At 42.5% G+C, this 19,973-nt stretch overlaps 1 protein-coding gene across 4 annotated transcripts in view; it reads right to left on the bottom strand.

Annotated features, from left to right (window-relative positions):
* Positions 1-4,707: 4,707 nt before the first annotated feature.
* The window catches only part of arhgap17a (Rho GTPase activating protein 17a), a 40,315-nt gene continuing 25,049 nt past the window's right edge, over positions 4,708-19,973 (bottom strand). For 2 of the 4 annotated variants that reach the window (XM_061709116.1, XM_061709117.1), the window contains 11 exons: positions 19,230-19,357; positions 13,568-13,679; positions 13,390-13,471; positions 13,178-13,258; positions 12,338-12,451; positions 12,070-12,161; positions 10,976-11,123; positions 9,179-9,439; positions 8,303-8,451; positions 6,904-7,419; positions 4,708-5,018 (listed from right to left, as the gene is read on the bottom strand). In XM_061709116.1, the coding sequence (XP_061565100.1) occupies positions 4,867-5,018; positions 6,904-7,419; positions 8,303-8,451; positions 9,179-9,439; positions 10,976-11,123; positions 12,070-12,161; positions 12,338-12,451; positions 13,178-13,258; positions 13,390-13,471; positions 13,568-13,679; positions 19,230-19,357 (1,835 nt within the window). In that variant the 3' untranslated portion in view covers positions 4,708-4,866. Of the gene's footprint in view, positions 5,019-6,768; positions 6,791-6,903; positions 7,420-8,302; positions 8,452-9,178; positions 9,440-10,975; positions 11,124-12,069; positions 12,162-12,337; positions 12,452-13,177; positions 13,259-13,389; positions 13,472-13,567; positions 13,680-19,229; positions 19,358-19,973 lie in introns of all 4 variants that reach the window. The other 2 variants (XM_061709118.1, XM_061709119.1) reach the window with 2 other exon arrangements.

The raw sequence follows: 19,973 nt of genomic DNA, 5'->3' as shown, positions 1-19,973 counted from the left end.
CGATACACACCGTGGCAAACCGGTCTTCAGAAAGCGATGGGTCACACGACCAAACGCTTCGTCCATTGTTACATACAGTCTACGGACAACACTTCTTGCAATACCTCTTAGTCCCACTAGAAGTGCAGTTTAGCAGCTGACGGATGAGCTTTCTTGTGAAATGCTGCCCCCGTGTGGTCAGAACTGGCATTGCTACATGGAGTGGCTTTGAAAATAATGAAACCCGTAAAACACTGGAGTTACTTCCACATTGCTGATCTGGAATACCAGAGAGGATGCTATCCATCTTATTTATTGTTAATTTGAAGGACCTCCATTATTTGAAGATGTGTCGCCTCCTAGAGGGGGAAAATGTCACCCAGATCAAAGCAAAGGAAGGCCATTAAGAGTTTAAGATTTACATTAAGAGCATTTAAATATTGTCTGATTATATGAAGTTAGAACATTTCAATGCAACGGTTGTCTGGGAAATAATTACAAAACCTTGAAATTTCAAATAGGGAAAAAAAACTATTTTGAATCATATCAATAATTCATAATTCAGTGGTATGAGTTCTGCACTATGCAGCCACTTGCTTATGAGGCTTTTATTGTTTTGCTGATGCTTCAATCATTAGCTTTTATACATTTACCACCAAGCTGACATCTGATCTTCAGGCAGCATTGTGCTGAATCTCTGCTTTACTTTGACACAAAAATATTTATTGTTCTTATCCACCTCTCCATGCGTCCAGTAAACTGCTGATCATGTCCAGGTTTTACCATCATACGAGGACTCCATCAAATCCAAATTAATTTGCTCTTTTATTGACAAACCACCATTCAGAACACTCCAACAATGAGGCAACGCTGGCTCCATCAGCACATGATACACGAGTGCGTCATCGGGATAGTGTTTTATTCAATAAATAACGTCCTTTTTCTGCCTGGCAGTACACAGATAAAAGCCAGGTGTAATGTGAAAATGACTGAAGTCTGTTCTGCACTTTGTAAAGCATTTTCAGTCTTGTGAATACAGCCCTGCTTTAGGTGAGTGTGTGGCTGCCAAATGAATGAATGAGTGAATGAATGAATGTCTGGGGAAAAAAAAAAACTTAAAATATTTTAATGTAAATGGTTATCTCCCGTTTATCTTGTTGTCATGGTGATATGACTCATCCAGAGTGCTGTAATTACAATGATGAACTACAATTGAGGGGTAAATTCACTGTTTTTCTATGCACCGTTCATCATTTTCATCTGTACCGTGTGCTTGTGTGTCCTCCGGATTTTGTTTTACTTCTTATTGCACAGCTTTAGTCAGGCTTACCAGGTCGCCACGACCCCGTAACAACGCAGTGGTAGCTGCTACAAGTGTAGTAACGGTGTTTTCTCGTCCCCGTCACAATAGCATGTTGGTGCAGTATTAAGACGTGCAGCTGGTAGCATTTTTCCTTCCTGGATATTTAGGTTTAAACTAAGTTACTCTTCTGTTATGCTAGTTGGGTTTATGTTTTGGTTCCCTTTTGTAACCGTTTTATATGTTTACATGGAAGTTGCTGATGTCTTGTGACCATTGGACCCTTTCGTTTGCTTTCAAATAAAGAATATGTTTTTGATCTATAAAATATATCATACTTTAAAAGAGCACTGGCTGAATATTTTTGTCACACCAGCACTGCCTCAATCTATTGCCGGAAGCTGGGACACAATCCAGATCAATACATTTGAGTTGAACTGATGACATTGTAGCTTGACCTCTACCGTCAAGTGTTTAACCAAACAAAAAATAGCAGGGGTTTACTTACTAATCCAAAAGAAACGTTGCACGTTCTGCATCAAACTTCATTTCTTTGCTGTCCATGAGTTGTCTCCAAAGGGGGAAAGCACTGTATTTACTCTGGTTCTAGCTCTGTTTTTATCTACTCTTTTTGTTGTTTTTTTTACATCCTAAATTGGTAACTTGGGGTCGGTACCTAAATGAATGACACGTTCATTTACGCCCACAAACCGTGCGACTTCGTGTCATGTTGCACTGAGACCACTGATGCTCGCTATTACAAGACCGGACAGACCGAAGCGAGTTATTTAACGCGCTAACTCGGTAGTTATCTCAGCAGACAAATATATAATCATAATTTGTCACATGACTATTTATTTATACTTACAAAAGGGTTACATAACCATACACTATTTATTTCTAATCACAATGTAATACTTTGCTCCTTTAATATAAAAGTTTTGGTTAGGTTGTGGCTGCTTCATTAATAGAGGATCAGAAATTAGCAGTTGAGGACTGAACAATGAAGCTTCTAGCTGAAGGACGTCCACTTTACCCGTTAATCTATGGTCTTGCGCTGATGACGACTTTATATATATTTTTCTTTCCATTTTTGGATCTGGATTGTACATCGCATATCTTCAAGGGAGAAAAAAAATGAATGAATTTTCTGAAACCAAAAGGGTCAAAATAACAGATTCAAGCATAAGTGGAAGTACACATCTGTTAATGTTGCAGTCTGACCAAAACCTTTCGACATCCATCAACACTCGTCTGGCAGACCTCAGATTGGGTATCTGGCAGCTTCTCTTCTCAATACTGGTAAAAGATGTTTCGTGAATGGTCCAGAATGTTCCCGCTCTCTGATCCAAAGCTGACTGGGAAAAGAAAAGTGATAGATGCAGAGCTCATGACACAGATTTGACTTTTAAGCAAGTTTTCAGGAGCTCTTCCAGTGACCCACAAGACAATAAACCAGGACTAGATAGACATATTTTCTTCATATACTTTATTTTCTTTGGAAAGGGGATATAACCAAGCTTTCATATTACATGTTTTATTCGATATTTAAGCCCACCAGACAGCATACATACAAAACTATAGAACTTGAAAATGCAGCATTATCATTTCTAGTTTAATGGCATTTGTCTTAAGGAATCTTGAGACAACCACACGCTCTTATGATGCACAGGAATAAGGCAGCGAAGTGCAGGAGCAGAGAAAGAGAAGGGGATTTAAATGCTTTGATTGTCTCTGAAAAGCAAAACGTTAACTTGTTTTCAGGGCAACTGCAGCATCAAAGACTTTTTCTCCATCGGTACCATATCGGCTCGGTTCTCTCGAGCCTACTCTACTACACTGTCTGAGGTCAAACAAAGCAAGGCTTGCACAGAAAAATGCAACAAAGCGGTTTTTTTTTTGACCTGGCAAAATCTAACACCACATCACTACTGAGATTACACAGCGATACGTGCTCTCAGCTCAGTGGGAAAGACAGAAAGAAAAATAATAACAACCCTCTAAACCAGTTCACTAGAAAGCTCTCACTGAATCTGGGAAAGCGCAGCATCAGCTGGTTCTGCATCTTTCTGCCCAGGATGATGAGGCTGGTAAAAAACAAAACTGTCCTTTCACTACATTCAACTCTCTCTCTCTCTCTCGCTCTCTCTCACACACTCACTAACACACTAACACACACACAGCCTGTGGTGTGTAATGGCTCGGCACAGAGCAGAAAAAAACACTGCGACAGATGGAGGAAAAAAAAAAAAGGCAAAATACTGACTACTGAACTCAGGCTTAGAAACAATCCAAAGACATCATCCAAAGCACATCTAAATACACATTTTTGGAACAATACAAGAAGCACAACTGATGTCTGTAGCAGAGGGTCAAACAGCCTTCCTTACATCCCTGAAACACAACCGATACCAAGAAAGCCTCTTAGAAATACTGTAGTACAAGGAGCAGAGTATATCCTCCGTACAGTAAATATATGATGCTTATTTTGGGGTCCTGGAAGGAACCGATAAGGCATGATTTACATTAAAAGACTGCATTAATTATGTCAAGCCACAGGGAATATGTGTGTTTGTGCATGTGTGTGTTTTAATTGGTAAATAAATACAAGATTGAGGGGGGAAAAGGATGGAGGTCAATATAGAAAAAAAAGAAGAGAAGAGGGTATATCAAGTGTTTGAGGTGACTGGAAACCTGCAGTCACCAGCTACACTTTAAGCAACTGTATTGGTTTCTACTTCACCTGGGACTCTTCCCCTCCCTTCTCCTCTCTGTACTGCAGTAATACATCTTTGTTTTTGTTCTAAGGCCATTTTCAACAACAACAAAATACAAAAAGCCTCACACCGAATTTTAGGAGTCTCCTCAGCCCGTGTCCAATTGGCAACCCAACTCCCTCCTCCTCGATGATCCCGTCTCTGTAAAAACACAGCGGTGGCAGCGTGTGTGTTGCAATGTAACAGCTCCGTGCCTCTAGCATGAGGAGGTCTCTAACTCAGCAAACCTGATCAGTTACGCACCATGATCCACCTCTCAACTTACATCAGCTGGATTATGAGCAGAGCAGCATAAACTAAACTGATTAATTTCTCTACAAAACAGAGAAAAATGGCCCTCATTTTAACTTGGTCTCTTATACACAATCAACTGTGGGATGTGAGAGGTTTTTCTTTCTTTGGTCGCTCACTGACCAATCAACTTAGAGCTTTAAGTCCTGGAATCCAAGTGGCTTCAGAGAGCGATGCTCTCATGTGTGCAGAAGTTGCTACAGACGTACGAGCTGGTGATGTATGCAGACCAGATACTTTGGGTTTTTTTGGTTACGAAACGTGATGAAATGACTATTCTGTTACCGCTACAAGTGGACCTTTTAACTCGATGACAGCAAGAGAGTGCATCACATCACACAAATCACCCAGAGTGGATTTATCCTTCAGACACCAGGGCTGCAGATATGAGCTGTGGACCGACGGATGAGGCGTACGTGTAGGTGTGTGTGTGTGTGTGTGCGCGTTTGCAAGAGAAAGAGAGAGAGAGATGAGGAGGAGCAATGCAGTACTGGACCAGAGTGTGTCCTCGTCGTCTCCTTATAGGACAGTGCTCTCAGTGTCCAGGTCACAGTCTTTGGGATGAGGCAGACAGGAGGGAGGGGGGGAGGAAGAGGTCGTCACTGGCTGCTGGTCCACAGCGAGCTCAGGGACCAAAGCTCGACCCGGCCCCTTGAAAGACATCATCGGGTCTAGACGGCGAGAAATACGAAGGACAAGTCAACTGAGGAGGCAGAGGAGCAGACAGTCACAGCTTAACGTAAGCAATAATCATGTTAATCACCGCATTCGCTGATTTCAGTTCGTCTGAGCGAGGACTGTAAATGTTTTCCATGCTCACACAAACACTCCATACACATCCTATAAAAGATTACGTGCCCACATTATGTGAACAATGGCCATAATGACAAACACGTGCAGCCGGAGAGCATTTAAAGCTGCTGCAGCGATGCCAGCCAGTCAAACTGTAATATTTTCCACAGCTTTAAGAGCAGCAAAGACTTGACAGCAGAGTGAGCTGCTCTGGCATCTCAGCAGCAGGTGGCGCCGTGTGCTCTCCGACTGTGATCAGCAGTGAAAGCAGAGAAGAGTCCAGTTTTGGTAATGTGAGGTTTAGTGAAAGAGCTGAAAATTCCCCGTTTACGTTCAAGAGTAATGAATGTGCGTTTCTGCTGGTGCAGACAGGCTGGGGGTGCATCGGTGATGAGGTGAAATATAATCATGCACGATGGAGTTATCCATGCTTCGTGAGGGGACACAAGGCTTTCAAACTCCATAACAAACTTACAGACGTTACACAATACCTCATATTTGAGAAAAACAAAGTTTAAAAATGACATAAGTGCTTGGTTTCTGTTGAAATGTGAATCATTCGGTTTTAAACCCTCAGCGTCTTAGATGATGTCGAAGCTCGTCTGTGAAAACAGATGAATGGTCTGATGGCAGACTGCTGTATCATCTAGGATGACTGGTTTGTGGCTGGAGAAACCATTTCTGGTGTCGAATACTCAACAAGTTCTGCATTCAAACCCACTTGAATTTCCTGCAGCATCTATCAGGATACTTGAGACGGCTGTATTGGCTGTTCCTCTTTTAGCGTCCAGCCCTGCATACGAGGCCCAGATCACCAGCAATCAAAAGCTTTGGATGTTGTTCATTTTTAAATTTGCTCCGATATACATCAAAAAATACATTACCCAGCATTTATCCATTATATTGTAGTTCCTAAAGGCTTTCAACTCAAATCAATAAGCTTTTTTCTTGTGGATGCAAACAAGTCGCTGCTATTTCCCCAGCAGCGATATTGATCCTGAGCTGAAGTCATGAGCATTTTCTGTTCGATAAATCAGACTGCAAAGTATAATCTGATCAGTTCATCGACAGAGCAGCAGTGTCTGAGCTGCTTTTTTACATTTTCTTCATTTCTGTCCCCTTATTTTTTCAGTAGTTATTTGTGAATGAGTAAATCTACAAGTTTAAATGTTATTTTAGTTTCCTCTTTGATGTCGAAGAAAAAAAGTATCTTGAGGGCAAAATAAAAAAGGCATCAGGACATGTTTGATGATTGAATGGTTTTAAGGAGTTGGAAACACATTTATTAACTGACATAAAACTGGAGCTGAACATTTTTTAAGTTTCTAAACATCCAGAGCCTCTGAAACATCGTTTTCTGTGTTGAAAACCACAACCTCCCATTTCAAGTGAATGGCATCCCACCCGCAGATGTAAAGCTAATATCTGTCCATCCTCTACTTTTGGAGTATTCCACATCAGAAATGGCTTCTGCACTTGATGTCAGTGATGCTTTAGGGTGAACGTTCTGGATCAGAGGTAAGAAATCTGACAGAGGCAGCAGTCAAAATAAAATGGTGATGAAAAGGATTTGAATAGAAACAGTAAAGTGCAGGTGCTGTTAGCTTTAAATGTCAATTTCCAACAAACCTCTCACAAGTGCGTCTCTAACCTGTGGAGGCATCACAATGCAAGAGTGTTAGACACAACAGACATTAGTGTTTAGATGTTAATTAATGGTAAGGTCAGGCATTAGTCGTGCAGCGAGCGAGTACGGATGCCCACCTATCATCTTGTACGCGGAGGCGCAGATCCCGTTGGTCTCGCTGCCCAGGGTGCTGGGCTGCGGCGGCGGGGGGATGCTGGGTCTGCTCCGAGGTTTGGGGACGGGCCGCGGCCGAGGAAGCGAGCCCGACTGGTAGGGAGACGGGGACGGAGGAGCGGCGGCATCCTGGTTGGGTGGAGGGGTGTCCGGTGGCGTGGGCGTGCTCGGAGGCGAAGGCTCGGCGCTGTGCGGGTCCCCGCCGGCGTGGCCGTGCGCGGCGGGCTGCGGCGGAGGGCTGGCCTGCGTCGGGGGCTCCGGCGGCGGATGGCTGGGCGCGTGGATCGGGGGCTGGTTGCTGGAGTGACGGCGGGGCGTGGCACAGGGCTGTGGGGTGGGCGACAGGGGCGAGGTGGGGGAGTGGCTGGACAGGGGTCTGGGGGAGGAGCCCGAAGAGGCGGCGTGGTTCACTGAGTTACAGGGCTGGCCGGGGGGAGGGTTGCTCGGCTTTGGGGGGGCGGGAGCCTGCTTCTTGGTACCTGGAAGTCCACAGTAAGTTTTGTGATTATCGATGAAAGCCGTTTTCAGGTACAAGTTATTACAGTACAAGTGGCTTATGCAAACGTATATTACTCCCTCTCTACTTAATCATTTTGATCCTAATATACCGGAACAATGTGTAAAGTGTAACGTGGAGAGGGGTACATTATGTCACTGCTTATGGCAATGCCCAGAGATCGCAAAGTTTTGGAAAGAAGTAATTTGTATCTTATCCCAGATTATCTCAGAAGATATTCCTATTTGTCCACAATTGTGTATCTTAGGTATATTTCCTGATCATTTAAAAATAAACAGTAAAAAGAAGAGTATGATAACTTACTCTCTTCTCCAGGCGAAACATACGATAGCATTGTTTTGGAAGAACCAGCCAAACCAGACATCAAGCAATGGTACAAAGAACTCTCAAATTGTCTTGCATTAGAGAAATTGACATATGCCATGAAAGGGAAATCTGATGACTTTTGGGAAATCTGGGGACAGTTTATGCGCTTTATGAGGAGTAATCCATTGGGACCTGTACTGGATGATTCTGTTGAATGATAATGTAGGGAGGATTCTGTTTTTCTTTTGTTTTTCTTTTGTTTTGAGTTCTGTGTGTAATGTTTTTTTATGTTGTTTTTGTCTCTGTATCTTTATGTCTGCTATGCTTGTGTGTTTTTCATTGTTTTTTTTTTATTTTATTGTACATTTTATTAACAGATAACTGTATTGTTGTAATAATTGAAAAAAATGTCAATAAATATAGTGTTAGAAAAAAGAAAACCATTTTTCTTTTCTTTCAACAGTTTCCAGACACGTCAGAAACATTTAATTTCAGATACATTATGACTTGATTATATTAATAAGACTACAGACTCGCACCTCGGCGCATCATGTGTGGGCTCGGGCCCATGGACCCCGCCCCCGAGGTCCCGGTGGCCAGCTGCCCGGCGGCCTGGCCACCTCCTCCAAAGCCGTTTCTCTGAGGGACAGGGGTCGCAGCGGGCGTGCAGTCCCGTAGCTTTGGGTTGCTTTAGACAAGACAAGAAAAACACACTTTTTCAGAGTCTTCAAAACTAACTGAAAGTGCAGGATGACATGCATCACTGAATGACTTTAAGAAAAGTGAGATTTAAAAGCTGTATTCCAAAAAGCAAACTTTTGCTCCAAAAGTAGAGCCGACACATTTAACCCGGGTCTGTCTCATCTAAATTTACTTCACCAACAGAGTCTGTAAGAACAAATAAGAACACTGTATAAAACTCAAGCGTGTAATCTGTCAGACTGAGTTGATGAAAGGAAATATTCCCTTTCAAAGACAACCTTCAGTCTTTTCATAACAGGCAAAAAAAAGTCCCGGCTATTCAGAGCAGTTTGAGCCAGTTAGTGTGAGGTTCCTGCTGATTCCAGTGGTTTTGAGAGGAAAGCAGAGGGATGGGAAGTCCAGAGAGCGACTATTAGAATAACAGAGGCTATTGTTGAGCTGTTTCTGTGGGCTGATTTCAGACAAGTCTGCATAGCTGCAACTGGTGGTGGTGCGAGTAAACTCGTGGCTTTGTGGGAGAAACAACATGCACAACCAAAATTACCATTCAGTCATTTCGGCAACTAACTAATCAAACATCAACTATTCAAAAAGAACACATTATTGTCTTCCAACGGTGTGAAGAGTGAGAACATAAAAAGCATGCGTGTCTGTCTGTGAAGCATGCAGTGTCATCCCCACCAGCAGCAGAGACGCAGTGAAGCACCTCTTACCTGAGCTCCTCTGTGTGCTGGGCTAGAAGCTGCTGAGCAGCTGCAAGAGCAGCCAGGTTCTGTGTCAAGCTATGCTGCGAAGGCTCAGGCCCCGAACCCCCTGCTGGAGCTAGTGGCTGTGGTTCAGCCGAGGGCTGAGGGGCAAGCCCTTGAGCCTCCACAGGGGGTAAAGGAGGCTGGAAGGCAGGTGAGGTGTGCTGCTTTCTACCTAAGGTGTTACTGCCTCTACGAAGGGTGTGGTCCGGGTGCTTGTTAGGGTTGCTACACGGGGATCACAGGGACAGTGTGAAAGACAGAAACAGAAAAAAAAAAAACACCACAGCTTTATCCAGAGGTTGCAGATTAGAAAGGAATCTCCAAACCCATGAGTCACCGCAAATAAAAACAGCGTTAAAGGGATTATTTAGACTAAAATCAAAAGAAGCAAACTAATGGCAATTTTCCACTAGTACCTACTCAGCCTGACTCGACTCTGCTCGGTTTGGTTCTTTTCCACCAGGGGTATACCCGTGCCGAGTAGATACTTTTTCTGTAACTACTCCGCCAAGGTTCTAAGCGGTTGAGTCGAGTTGTATCTGACATCATCACATTACAGGCCACCGATTGGTCGGGGGGTTGGGAGTCAGACGTCTGAGTCAGGATGTGACATCAGCAAAAGAGCGGCTCTGACGGATTCTTGTTTATTTTATTCGACAGCCAATGGCAGCGCAAAAGTCTGTTTCATGATCCAACTCTGAGGTGCAGATGTTCATAAACCTGGTGGCTGAGGAGAGAAATAAAAAAGGGATCTAGACGGGTGATAAGGAACGACCAGATCTACGAGGAGCTCTGTCTCTTCATAGCTGCTCACGGCTCCAGCTGACTTTTCAGCAGCGACGAGACAAACTCAGGGGAATATGTAATTTTAAAAAACAACATGTACGAACAAACATCAAAACCCATTGTGTATCAGTGAAGGGAGTCAAATTGTGGAATAACTGTAAAGATGAAATGAAATCATGCAAATCACTAAGTAAGTTTAAACAAATCTTTAAAAACACTACTCTTAATGGATACAAAATGGAAATGGACACATGAACTGACAGCCAGTGACCAAAGTGCCTTGCTCAGCTGAACCACTTTTTCTTTTCTTTTATGCTTTTCTTTTATAAGTTGTGTGAAATGAAGAAACGGTAAAAACAGAACATTAGAAGGGGTAGGACTAGAAAAGTTTTTTGAAACTTCATCCTACACCCTTTCAAACAGGAAATATTTATTTACATATAGATGTGTCTCTTTAATTTGCTTTGTTTTGCTTATGGTTTTCTTTGTTGTTCTTTGTTTTTTTTTTGTTTTTTTCAGTATATATATTTTATGCATTCTGATTATTTTGTTTTTGTTTTAACCTGTTTGAATAAATAAATAAATAAATAAATAAATGAAATGAAAATGAAACTAAAAGAAATTAAAAAGCGTCGCCACTTGAAGCTTCTCTCACTCTCATTTTTTAACTTGATATCGAACACAAGCCACAGACCCAGCAGCACATATATCATCTCATCCATGTTCTACATCTTTAGTGTTGTTGTCTTCTTCGTTTAGATCACACAATCAAATACGTCACAGCTACTTCTGGTCCAGGTGCTGAATTGTTATGGAAAAGAAACTTGGCCGAGTTGAGTGGAGCAGAGTAGGTACTAGTGGAAAAGTGCCATAAAGACACAGGATTAAAGAGAAAAAAAATACTTCACAAGAAATGAATGAGAGTAAGTAGGGAGTGAAGGTCATGAGGTTGTTAAGTAACTCTTAGGTGATTACTTGTCTTTGCGTGCCGTGTCATTCTCTGGTCCCACCATACTGCAGGGCCTCTTCCTCTCAATGGTGCTACAGTCATAATCCATGTGATTGTTGTGATTGGACGCAGGGGTTGGCATCACAAACATGCCAGAAACATTGAACTCCACATCTGTAAGGAGATCGTCACTCTTAGTAAGAAAAGACAGTCACATGACACTAAATGATAACATCTTAACATGCTGCTCTGTTACACAGCATATTAAATCAAAGGGTACTGCTTTTACAGACTTGCACAGAGACACTTTAACAAGCTTGCTGGTGACACATTCTCCAGCAATTTCACTTGTGACAGAGGGGTTAATAACAGCCGAGATCACATGAGTCTTGGTGTTCATCCAAAGTGTGGCCCGCTAGACTTCACAACCCAAATCAAATGCAGCACATAATGATGAAACAACGTTTTATGGCTAAGAGGAGACAGATGTTGGCAACACAATCTACAAACACTTACTGGTGAGCCATACATTACAAACGAAGCAGGAAGTCAAGTAAGTTTAGTCTAGTATACTTTAGTTTAGTACACTTTTACTCTTGCAAGGCAATCATCAGTCTATGAGCAGGTTTTTACACTAGACGCGGCTGTGTAAAACACCGCTGGTGCACATTCTTCTTTGTATTTGTACCAAAGATTATTAATCACTCCAACGACAGTGTAAACACAGAGAGTGGCTGTGAAAAACCTCCCTGAAAAACCATGACACATCTAAAATGCTCAGACTAAAGCGTGGTGTAATTTCCAGCTTCTAAAAAATGTGCTGAATTTTAAAAATGCAACAACAAACAGCATTTTTCAATAATGGTACTTGCACTCTGTATATCTTGAGGGAAAAAAGAGAAAACTAAGGCCATTCTTGTCTATTATATTTGTTTTCAAGTATATACATCTTAATGGTTTCATGTGCTTAATTTAACATGCAGAAGCCACATGTGCCCTCTGGTTGTTTGTCTTTCAAGGCATTTAATAACAGTTCCCCATGAGTCCCTAATGTTAGACACAAATAAAAGAGACAAGGTCAGAGTGAACACAGCAGCTGTGGAGGAAATCCAGAACCTACCCTCAGGAAAGAACCAGTCAGCATGCTGGATGATGGGCTCAACAATGGCCACCACGTGCACCGAAGTGGCTGCTGCCATCTCAGCCAGACTCCTGGGTGTGCAGAAATAGAGATGCAAAAATTAGATGCTTTCCAACATAATGAGGGGAATGACTGAAATCAGCTCAAATGACTGACTATTGTGTGCAGAAATAAACTTCTCCACCCTAGACTCAGAGCCGAGGCCTAATCTGGCTCTAAGCGTCTATCTCCCGCCCTCCTCTCTCACCCCTCAGTCTTGGCCCACATCAGATTGGGCCCAAGGACGATGGCAATGTTGCTGGGATTCATTTTGTTCACCTCGCTGTCCTGAGCCAGTTTGGCTAAAAACTTCACCAGATACCTTCACGAAAATGTGGGGGGAAAAAAAAGAGGAGAGTAAAAATCAGGCATCATATACCAGAGTAGGGCTGGGCGATATGGACCAAAAGTCATATCTTGATATTTTCTAGCTGAATGGCGATACTCGATATATATCGATATTTTTTGCCATAATTGGGTTTTCCCCCAAAGCATTATAGCATAGCATCTCTGTTAGCTTCATTTTTTTCTGTCAGTTTTAATACAATGCCTCGTGCCGAATGTCACACAGGTACCTTTATTAACAGAGGTCTGCACAATATCAAAATGTATAAAACAAATTAAATAAAAATAAACTGCCTGCATATATAGAATAAAAATGCTTCTTGAATAAAATAAAACAAACATCCCTTTCCTGCATAACAATTAAATTAAAATACACTGTGCAATTAATACAATGTAGACAGTAACAGGCAGACTTTTCCACTGAGGTTGACAGTTGTGCAAATAACAAAACATTTGTGCAAATCTGAAATAAAACATTCGTCAATTTGTCACAAAATAACCTATATCAAAAGCATAAAAAAAAAATGTAAAAAAAAAAATAATAATAATTTTAAATCGATATAAACGATATTGTCTCGTAAGATATCGCGTTTGAAAATATATCGATATATATTAAAATCTCGATATATCGCCCAGCTCTACACCAAAGCATTATTATATTATTATTAACTCAAAAACATCCTCATGTGTTTGAATAGCAAACCTCAAGTTGGCTTTGTTGTTCTTTGGTAGTTGATCACAAACAACCCAGAGCGCCTGCAGCCGTTTGTCTGGGTCCGACACGCTAGGATGAGACAAAGCAGTAGATACTTGAAAGAGCACTGCAGTTGTCTACATACTGAAATGACCCACATTTTTTATAGTTATTTTTGACTGCTGCTGATTCATTTCAAGTTATGACATTATGGGTCTTGCCTGGAGGCCTGGATCCATTCATCGTAAAGCTGGTAGGTCATTAAAGGTTCAGGGAGTTCTCTCAGGTAGGACTTCAGGGCTCCTGAAACCACATGTGAACAGATATTTTACATTTCCAATGGAAAAGATTCTGTTTTTTTTACATAAAATAAAAGAAATGGAGTGGTTTGGGATGTACCAGCGACAGCATGGGGGTCGGAGTAGAACTCCTCCAGCTGTGAAGTGGAGCAGTCCAGCGCCGCCTTCAGCTTCTTTAGCTTGGACGCTCCCGCCGCTATTCTGAACAAACCCTGGCACACAAACACACCATGGACAAATAAACTATGTTAACATCGGCAGCAAATTTACGTGTGGACTTTAAATGTGTACACAACCAAACATTCACATTCCTGACACTGAATTACAGATAAGACTCTATTAAATCCTGGTGCCAGCTGCACATAATGAACCTTAAAGCAGGCAAACAAACACGCCCTCCGGTCACAGCAGACGAGCTATTTACAAAGGCCGTCTTCACACCACAGCGAGGGAGACTGGACTCTCAACATGCAATGAAAAGGGCAGTTCACATTTGCTGCTTTTCTTTTTTGTATATGAGCGTGGATGCAAACACAAAGAGATGTGATTTATAGGACAGGAGACAAGTGCGTGCTATTGTATTCTAAATTTGATTCAGGGAGGAGACATCACAAACATTTCCTAACGCATAGCTGCACCATGGCAGCTGACCACATTTGTGGAAAAGCTCAACAAACAGTTGGGATCTTTCCTGTTTGTGGTTTCTCTTCGCACATCTCTTTAATTCTGAATGCAATTTTCAGCTTGGTGTTGATTCTGACAGTCATGACTACACAGCTGCTGAGCACGGCTGAAGCGCCATGGAGCTTCTAATGAGACGAGCTAGTGCTTCTTCTGCTTCACTGGTGTAATGTGCACAACAGGAGAGCTGAAGTCACGACAGAAACACTCAACCTTATACATCCCATTGCCTTTTCTCAATGCTGAAAATCCTTTCTTTCTATTTCTGTCTGACCAAACTTTTAGGACTATTCGTGTTTTCAGAGAAACACCTTTAAGAAAAATGGCACATTTATATTTAAGGAATTGGAATAGGTGAGTGCTTTTACTTAACCCTCAACATTATTGTCAGTTTTCAGTTGATTTCACTAATCAACAAATGCAAAACTTTCTTCTGCTTAAATTGGAACCAAACGTATCAGAATAGAGAGGATTAGTTGTTGCAGATTTATTGTTCATATGTTTATATCCATTTGCATGACTTTTTGTCCATACAGAATGAAGAATTGTGGGAGTTGGAATAGCAAAAGCGACTCCAACAAAGTCCCTCTTACATCGTACTTCAGTAATGACAACAAGAACAAGTTGTTTACAGTTCCACCTGAAAACTGGACAACCACAACAAAGTCCACCACAAAGAGGAAGAGGTGGGAAAACAAATAAATTGCACAAAAAACAATGAATTATTATTTTTTTTTTTTTTTTTTTTTTTTTACCTTGTCTGCACACATATTATTGATTGATACCATGACGGTAGAAACCAAAAGTGTATATATGTGCATTATTACTATATGTAATATATACATATATATACGCACACATATGCGTACACATACATAAATATACACATACAAACCCAGTGTTTTTTTTTTTTTTTTTTTTTTTTTTTTTTTTTTTTGGGGGGGGGGAGGGGGTGGGGGGGGCTGGTGACGACATCCACTGCCAATCCAGGAAGCAGGAACACACGGAGACACACGTCAAGCACTGGAAATCTGCAACAAAAAAAACCACAAACAAAGCACGAAACCGGCACGGAGCCATCCAAAACACGAACAGCAATCGACCTAAATCTTGAGATCTGATCGCAGTCTGAGCTAAGCTATCGCTACCGCTACCTAAACCCAAAAACTAGAGAGCCAGCATGCAGGTGAACAAGCCAGTGTGTATGTCTATGTGTGTGTGTGTGTGTATGTATATGATCATGCATGTGTGTGTGTGTGTGTGTGTGTGTGTGTGTGTGTGTGTGTGTGTGTGTGTGTGTGTGTGTGTGTGTGTGTGTGTGTGTGTGTGTGTGTGTGTGACTAAATTACTATATGTGTGTGTGTGTGTGTGTGTGTGTGTGTGTGTGTGTGTGTGTGTGTGTGTGTGTGTGTGTGTGTGTGTGTGTGTGTGTAATAAACCAAACAAAGCTCCACCTGAAGTGTATCTATAGTGGGGGAGGGGGGGGAGCAACCCCGCCACCCGTGAGACCAGAGGCCGACAAGGAAGAGCCCGGAACCCAGGCCACCGGCAACCCCACAGAGGGGAGAAGTAGGAGGGAGGCAACCCACCGCCTGCGAGGCCCCCCCCCCCACCCGGCGGCGGCCGAGGGGGCCCGCGGGCGGGGCCCCCACGGCGCGGAAAGAAGCAGCCAGGGATCCCGCGGCGGCGGACCGCGACCCAGGCAATCCCCGGCCACCCGGTCCGGGCCGGACACGCGGCCAGGAGGCCCTCACCCTTCAGGCCAGCGACCCCCACCCGGCAGGGGGCCAGCCCGCCCGGAGAGACAGAGCCGCCCCGGCCGCCGACGCGGGCAGGCGCACCCGTCCCCCACGAAAGTGGCCCTCCAAGACCAGAGGGGCGCCCCGCCGTAGAGGCAGCGGGGGGGACCGGAGACGGGCCCGGAGAGAGGGAACCCCCCAACAAGGCGACACCCGCGCAGGCCCGACAACGGAGGGCCCCAGACCCAGGCATCCCATTCATTCATCCATTCACCTATCCGATCCGATGAATTATTTTTTTTAAATACTTTCTCACAACAATGCCACAATCTCTGCATTAAGCTTCTGTTCTGACCTAGTATTACGATCCCTTCCAGAGTAATAATAACTAAAATGGACAGCTCTATGTGCTGTTCACACCAGGTCAAGGTCAAAACGTATTTATATAGCACATTTAAAATCAACAAGGTTGACCAAAGTGCTTTTACAATCAGATTAGGGCTGTTCGATTTTGCCCAAAAAGATTTTTTTCTCTCAAAATCCGATTTTCGATTACGATTACGATTATTTTGTGAATTGACAAGAGGCAAAGAAATGATTTCAAATATGCTGTTTTTTTATTGAACATTTGCCCCATTGGGCTTTAAGTGCAAAGGTTGCTCTTATTAAACCAAAAATGAATGAATAAAGTGCAAAACTCTGTAAAATAAGTTGAAAAAAAGTTTTAAAAAATATAATAAAATATAACGTTTTTCTCTGAAAAAAAAAAAATCAGCAAATCAGCACTTGCAAACATACAGTAAGTTATATTTCCAATTAAATAAAACAAGACATTTTCTAATTAAACTAAACTGGGTCTTTGCATGCTAAATAATAATGCAACCCATGAAGGAGGTAGAGGTGTGTAATGTCAGTCATTACATTTGCTATTCACATTTGCAAGTTTTTTGCAAGGAACACGAGCCGGTCTACCGCATCTGGCTTGAGGGATGCCCGGTGGCATGTTACAACGCCCCCTCCTACACTAAAGAGCCTCTCCCATGGGGCACTTGTCGCAGGTATTGAGAGGTATTTCCATCAATCATTAATATGGTATCAATCATTAATATGTGTGCAGACAAAGTTAAAAAAAAAAAAAAAAAAAGTGAAAAATCGATTTTACGATTTTCAGTTTTTAACATCGTTCTAATTACATAATCGCAATTACGATTTAAAATCGATTAATCGAACAGCCCTAAATCAGATCAGTCGTACTTTACTCAGAATTGAAAGCCAACGAGAAGAAATGTTTTTAACATCGACTTGAACGTAGCTAAAGTCTGAGAGTGTGAAGAAGAAGAGCAAGCCGTTCCACAGCTTTGTGACTGCTGCTGCAAGGGCTCCATCATCTCTGTTTTAATTGTGATCGTGGACGGTCTAGAAGCAGCTGGTTGGTGGACAGCAGTGCTCTTTCTGGTGTACGGATGTGCAGGATTTCTGACAGTTAAAACTTTAACACTTTAAAAGTCAACAATAAAACCAATTCGGACGGGAAGCCAGTGGAGGGATGCCAACCGGAGTTATATGATCACGCTTCCTGGCGCCAGTTAAAAGTCGAGCTGCTGCGTTCTGAACCAATTGCACATGTCCAGAGAAGTTTGATCTAAAACAACATGAAGTGTGTTACAGTAGTCTAGACGTAATGTAACTAAAGCATGAAATACTTTTTCTAGATTGTGTGTAGCAATGACCCGTAGGTGGAAAAAGCTTGATTTTACCAGCATTAATCTGTTTGTCCAGTTTCAGAGGGCTGTGAAAAGTCACACCCAGCACAGCAACTACATGATACCACAGGGCCAAGAATGTCAGCCGACCCGCAGAGCACATCTGATTTACCAAACCAGATGATCTACGTCTTCTTTTCATTGAGCTTCAGAAAGTTAAGTGTCATCCAAGTTTTTAGGTCTTTCAGACAGTTTAACAAAGGTTGTAGTGAAGTGTTGCTGTCTGATCGAATGAGCATATAAACCTGGATATCATCAGCAAAACAATGAAAAGTAATATTAAGCTTTCTAAATATAAACCCCACAACAACACGAACGAGTAAGTCATTCCACCTATACAGAAGACATCAGTGACTGCGTTTACATGCACTCAATAACCCTTTTAAAAACCGAATATTGGCAATAACCCGAATTTGCACGGCCATGTAAACACCAATAACCCCTTTGATTAATCCGAATTTGCTCATATTCCGGTTATTAAAAACCCGAAAATGACCCCTGTGTTACTCCTTTTAAAACCCGAATATTCGGTCATATAAACGCCAAACGGAATATCCCCATCAAACGGGACATTAATTTGTTTTCTGCGCATGCTCTGTTCACAAGGAATCCTGGTCTTTTGAGTCCAGGAAGTTCTTATAAACACGGAGAAACGCAAGACCACGCCACACTTTTGGAGTGAGGAGGAGACTAATCACTTCATAAATGTAAGGAAGGATATGAACATTTTGGCATTTGTGGACGGTAGAAAGTACCGGGATAGCGTGATTTACAAGAAGGTGAGCGAAAAGTTGCGTGAAGCAGCATTTTTTTTTAAATTTGGATACAGGAAGAAGCAGAAATGACGCTAATTGCGTCATCACGTTCCCCGTGCGTCGCTGGTTTGATCAAAATATCCCAAATGATTAATTACCATGTATACAGGGATAACCATGTTTGGTCACGCATGTAAACGGAATATTCGGAATGTTTCAGTAACCGGAATATTAGCAATAACCGAATTTTGACTGCATGTAAACGTAGTCAGTGATGTAGGCGGTCCTTCAATTTGGTCCATGATCCATTTCATTTATACTGCTTAAAGAATGTGGCCACATGTGGCTCAGACCAGATTTGAGTGATTTTATATCAACCTGTCCTCACATGAATCCTCAGTGCATTCATACCTGTACTTAGGGCTGTCTTTTTGTGATTAAATCCCTCCGGGTGATAATATCAGGTCCAAACAGAACCTATGACTTTTGTTTATGAGACTGCAGTGCAAAACTAAAGGACCAACAACACCATGAAGCAAACCAAGTAGACATCTGCAACGCAGTGCACAACCCTGATGCACAGGGAGCACACCTGCATGCCAGAACCTTCTATCTTAAAAAGATTTCAGAGGGCTAAAGCTCCACTGGCAGCCTTAGGAGGTCATGCAGCTTACAGCACACACACAAAAGCAACAGTTAAGAATCAGGGCATCTCATTTCACCTCTTCCTCTGTCTCTCACTGCAATTCACAACAAATAGGAAATCCCACTTGATGCCAAGACACGGCAGATTCTTGTCTCTCGGCCCGTTTCAACATCCTTACCTCTTCCTTCATTCCGGTCTCTAGAAGCATCATGACACAGGCCTCTATTGGCAGAGCGATCTCTCTTCCACTCCTTTTCAGGTGATCTTCCAGAGCGGTGCCAAACGCAGGCTTTTCTATCCATGAGTCTAAATGCAAGGAAATCATTTAATGGTTACTAAAGGATGGTGAGGAAGAGGAAGAAAGATTGGAAGAGGCATAACACAAGAGTTGTAATGGAGCTGTTGCAGATCGTGTGACCTGTCTGGCAAGGCCTGACGGCGGCGTGGACGACAGATTTCTAGGTCAAAAATACTCCTTAAGGCTATTTTCCCATTTCCCAACGACAACCACATGTTCCCACCAGCAGAAGTGACTGTGCAGCAGCCATCTTTCTACATTCATGGGAGTGTGTTGGAGCTTATGTGCAAGAGTGGAGGGAGTTAGAGACGTATGTGTGTGTGTGTGTGTGTGTATGCTGGAGGGGAGGCTGCTGAACCCAGGTGGGCGTGATGTGAATAAGAGTGTGTGTGTGTGTGTGTGTGTGTGTGTGTGTGTGTGGAATTGTTGAGTCATCGCCACATGCTGGGAGACCAAACTTGTCCGGTTTAAACCACATGTGTTTCATGCAGAAAAAACAAGCTCGATGAACAAGAAACTGCAAAAGAGCATGAAGCAATACAAGAACCAAGAAAAAGAAGACATGTTCGTAAAAGCGATAAAATAAATGATTTTTGGACAGGTTAAAAACTGAAGGTGAAAAAC

Source organism: Cololabis saira, chromosome 19, assembly GCF_033807715.1.
Source record: "Cololabis saira isolate AMF1-May2022 chromosome 19, fColSai1.1, whole genome shotgun sequence".
Classification (NCBI taxonomy): Eukaryota; Metazoa; Chordata; class Actinopteri; order Beloniformes; family Belonidae; genus Cololabis; species Cololabis saira.
This window is presented reverse-complemented; position numbering and strand designations above follow the sequence as displayed.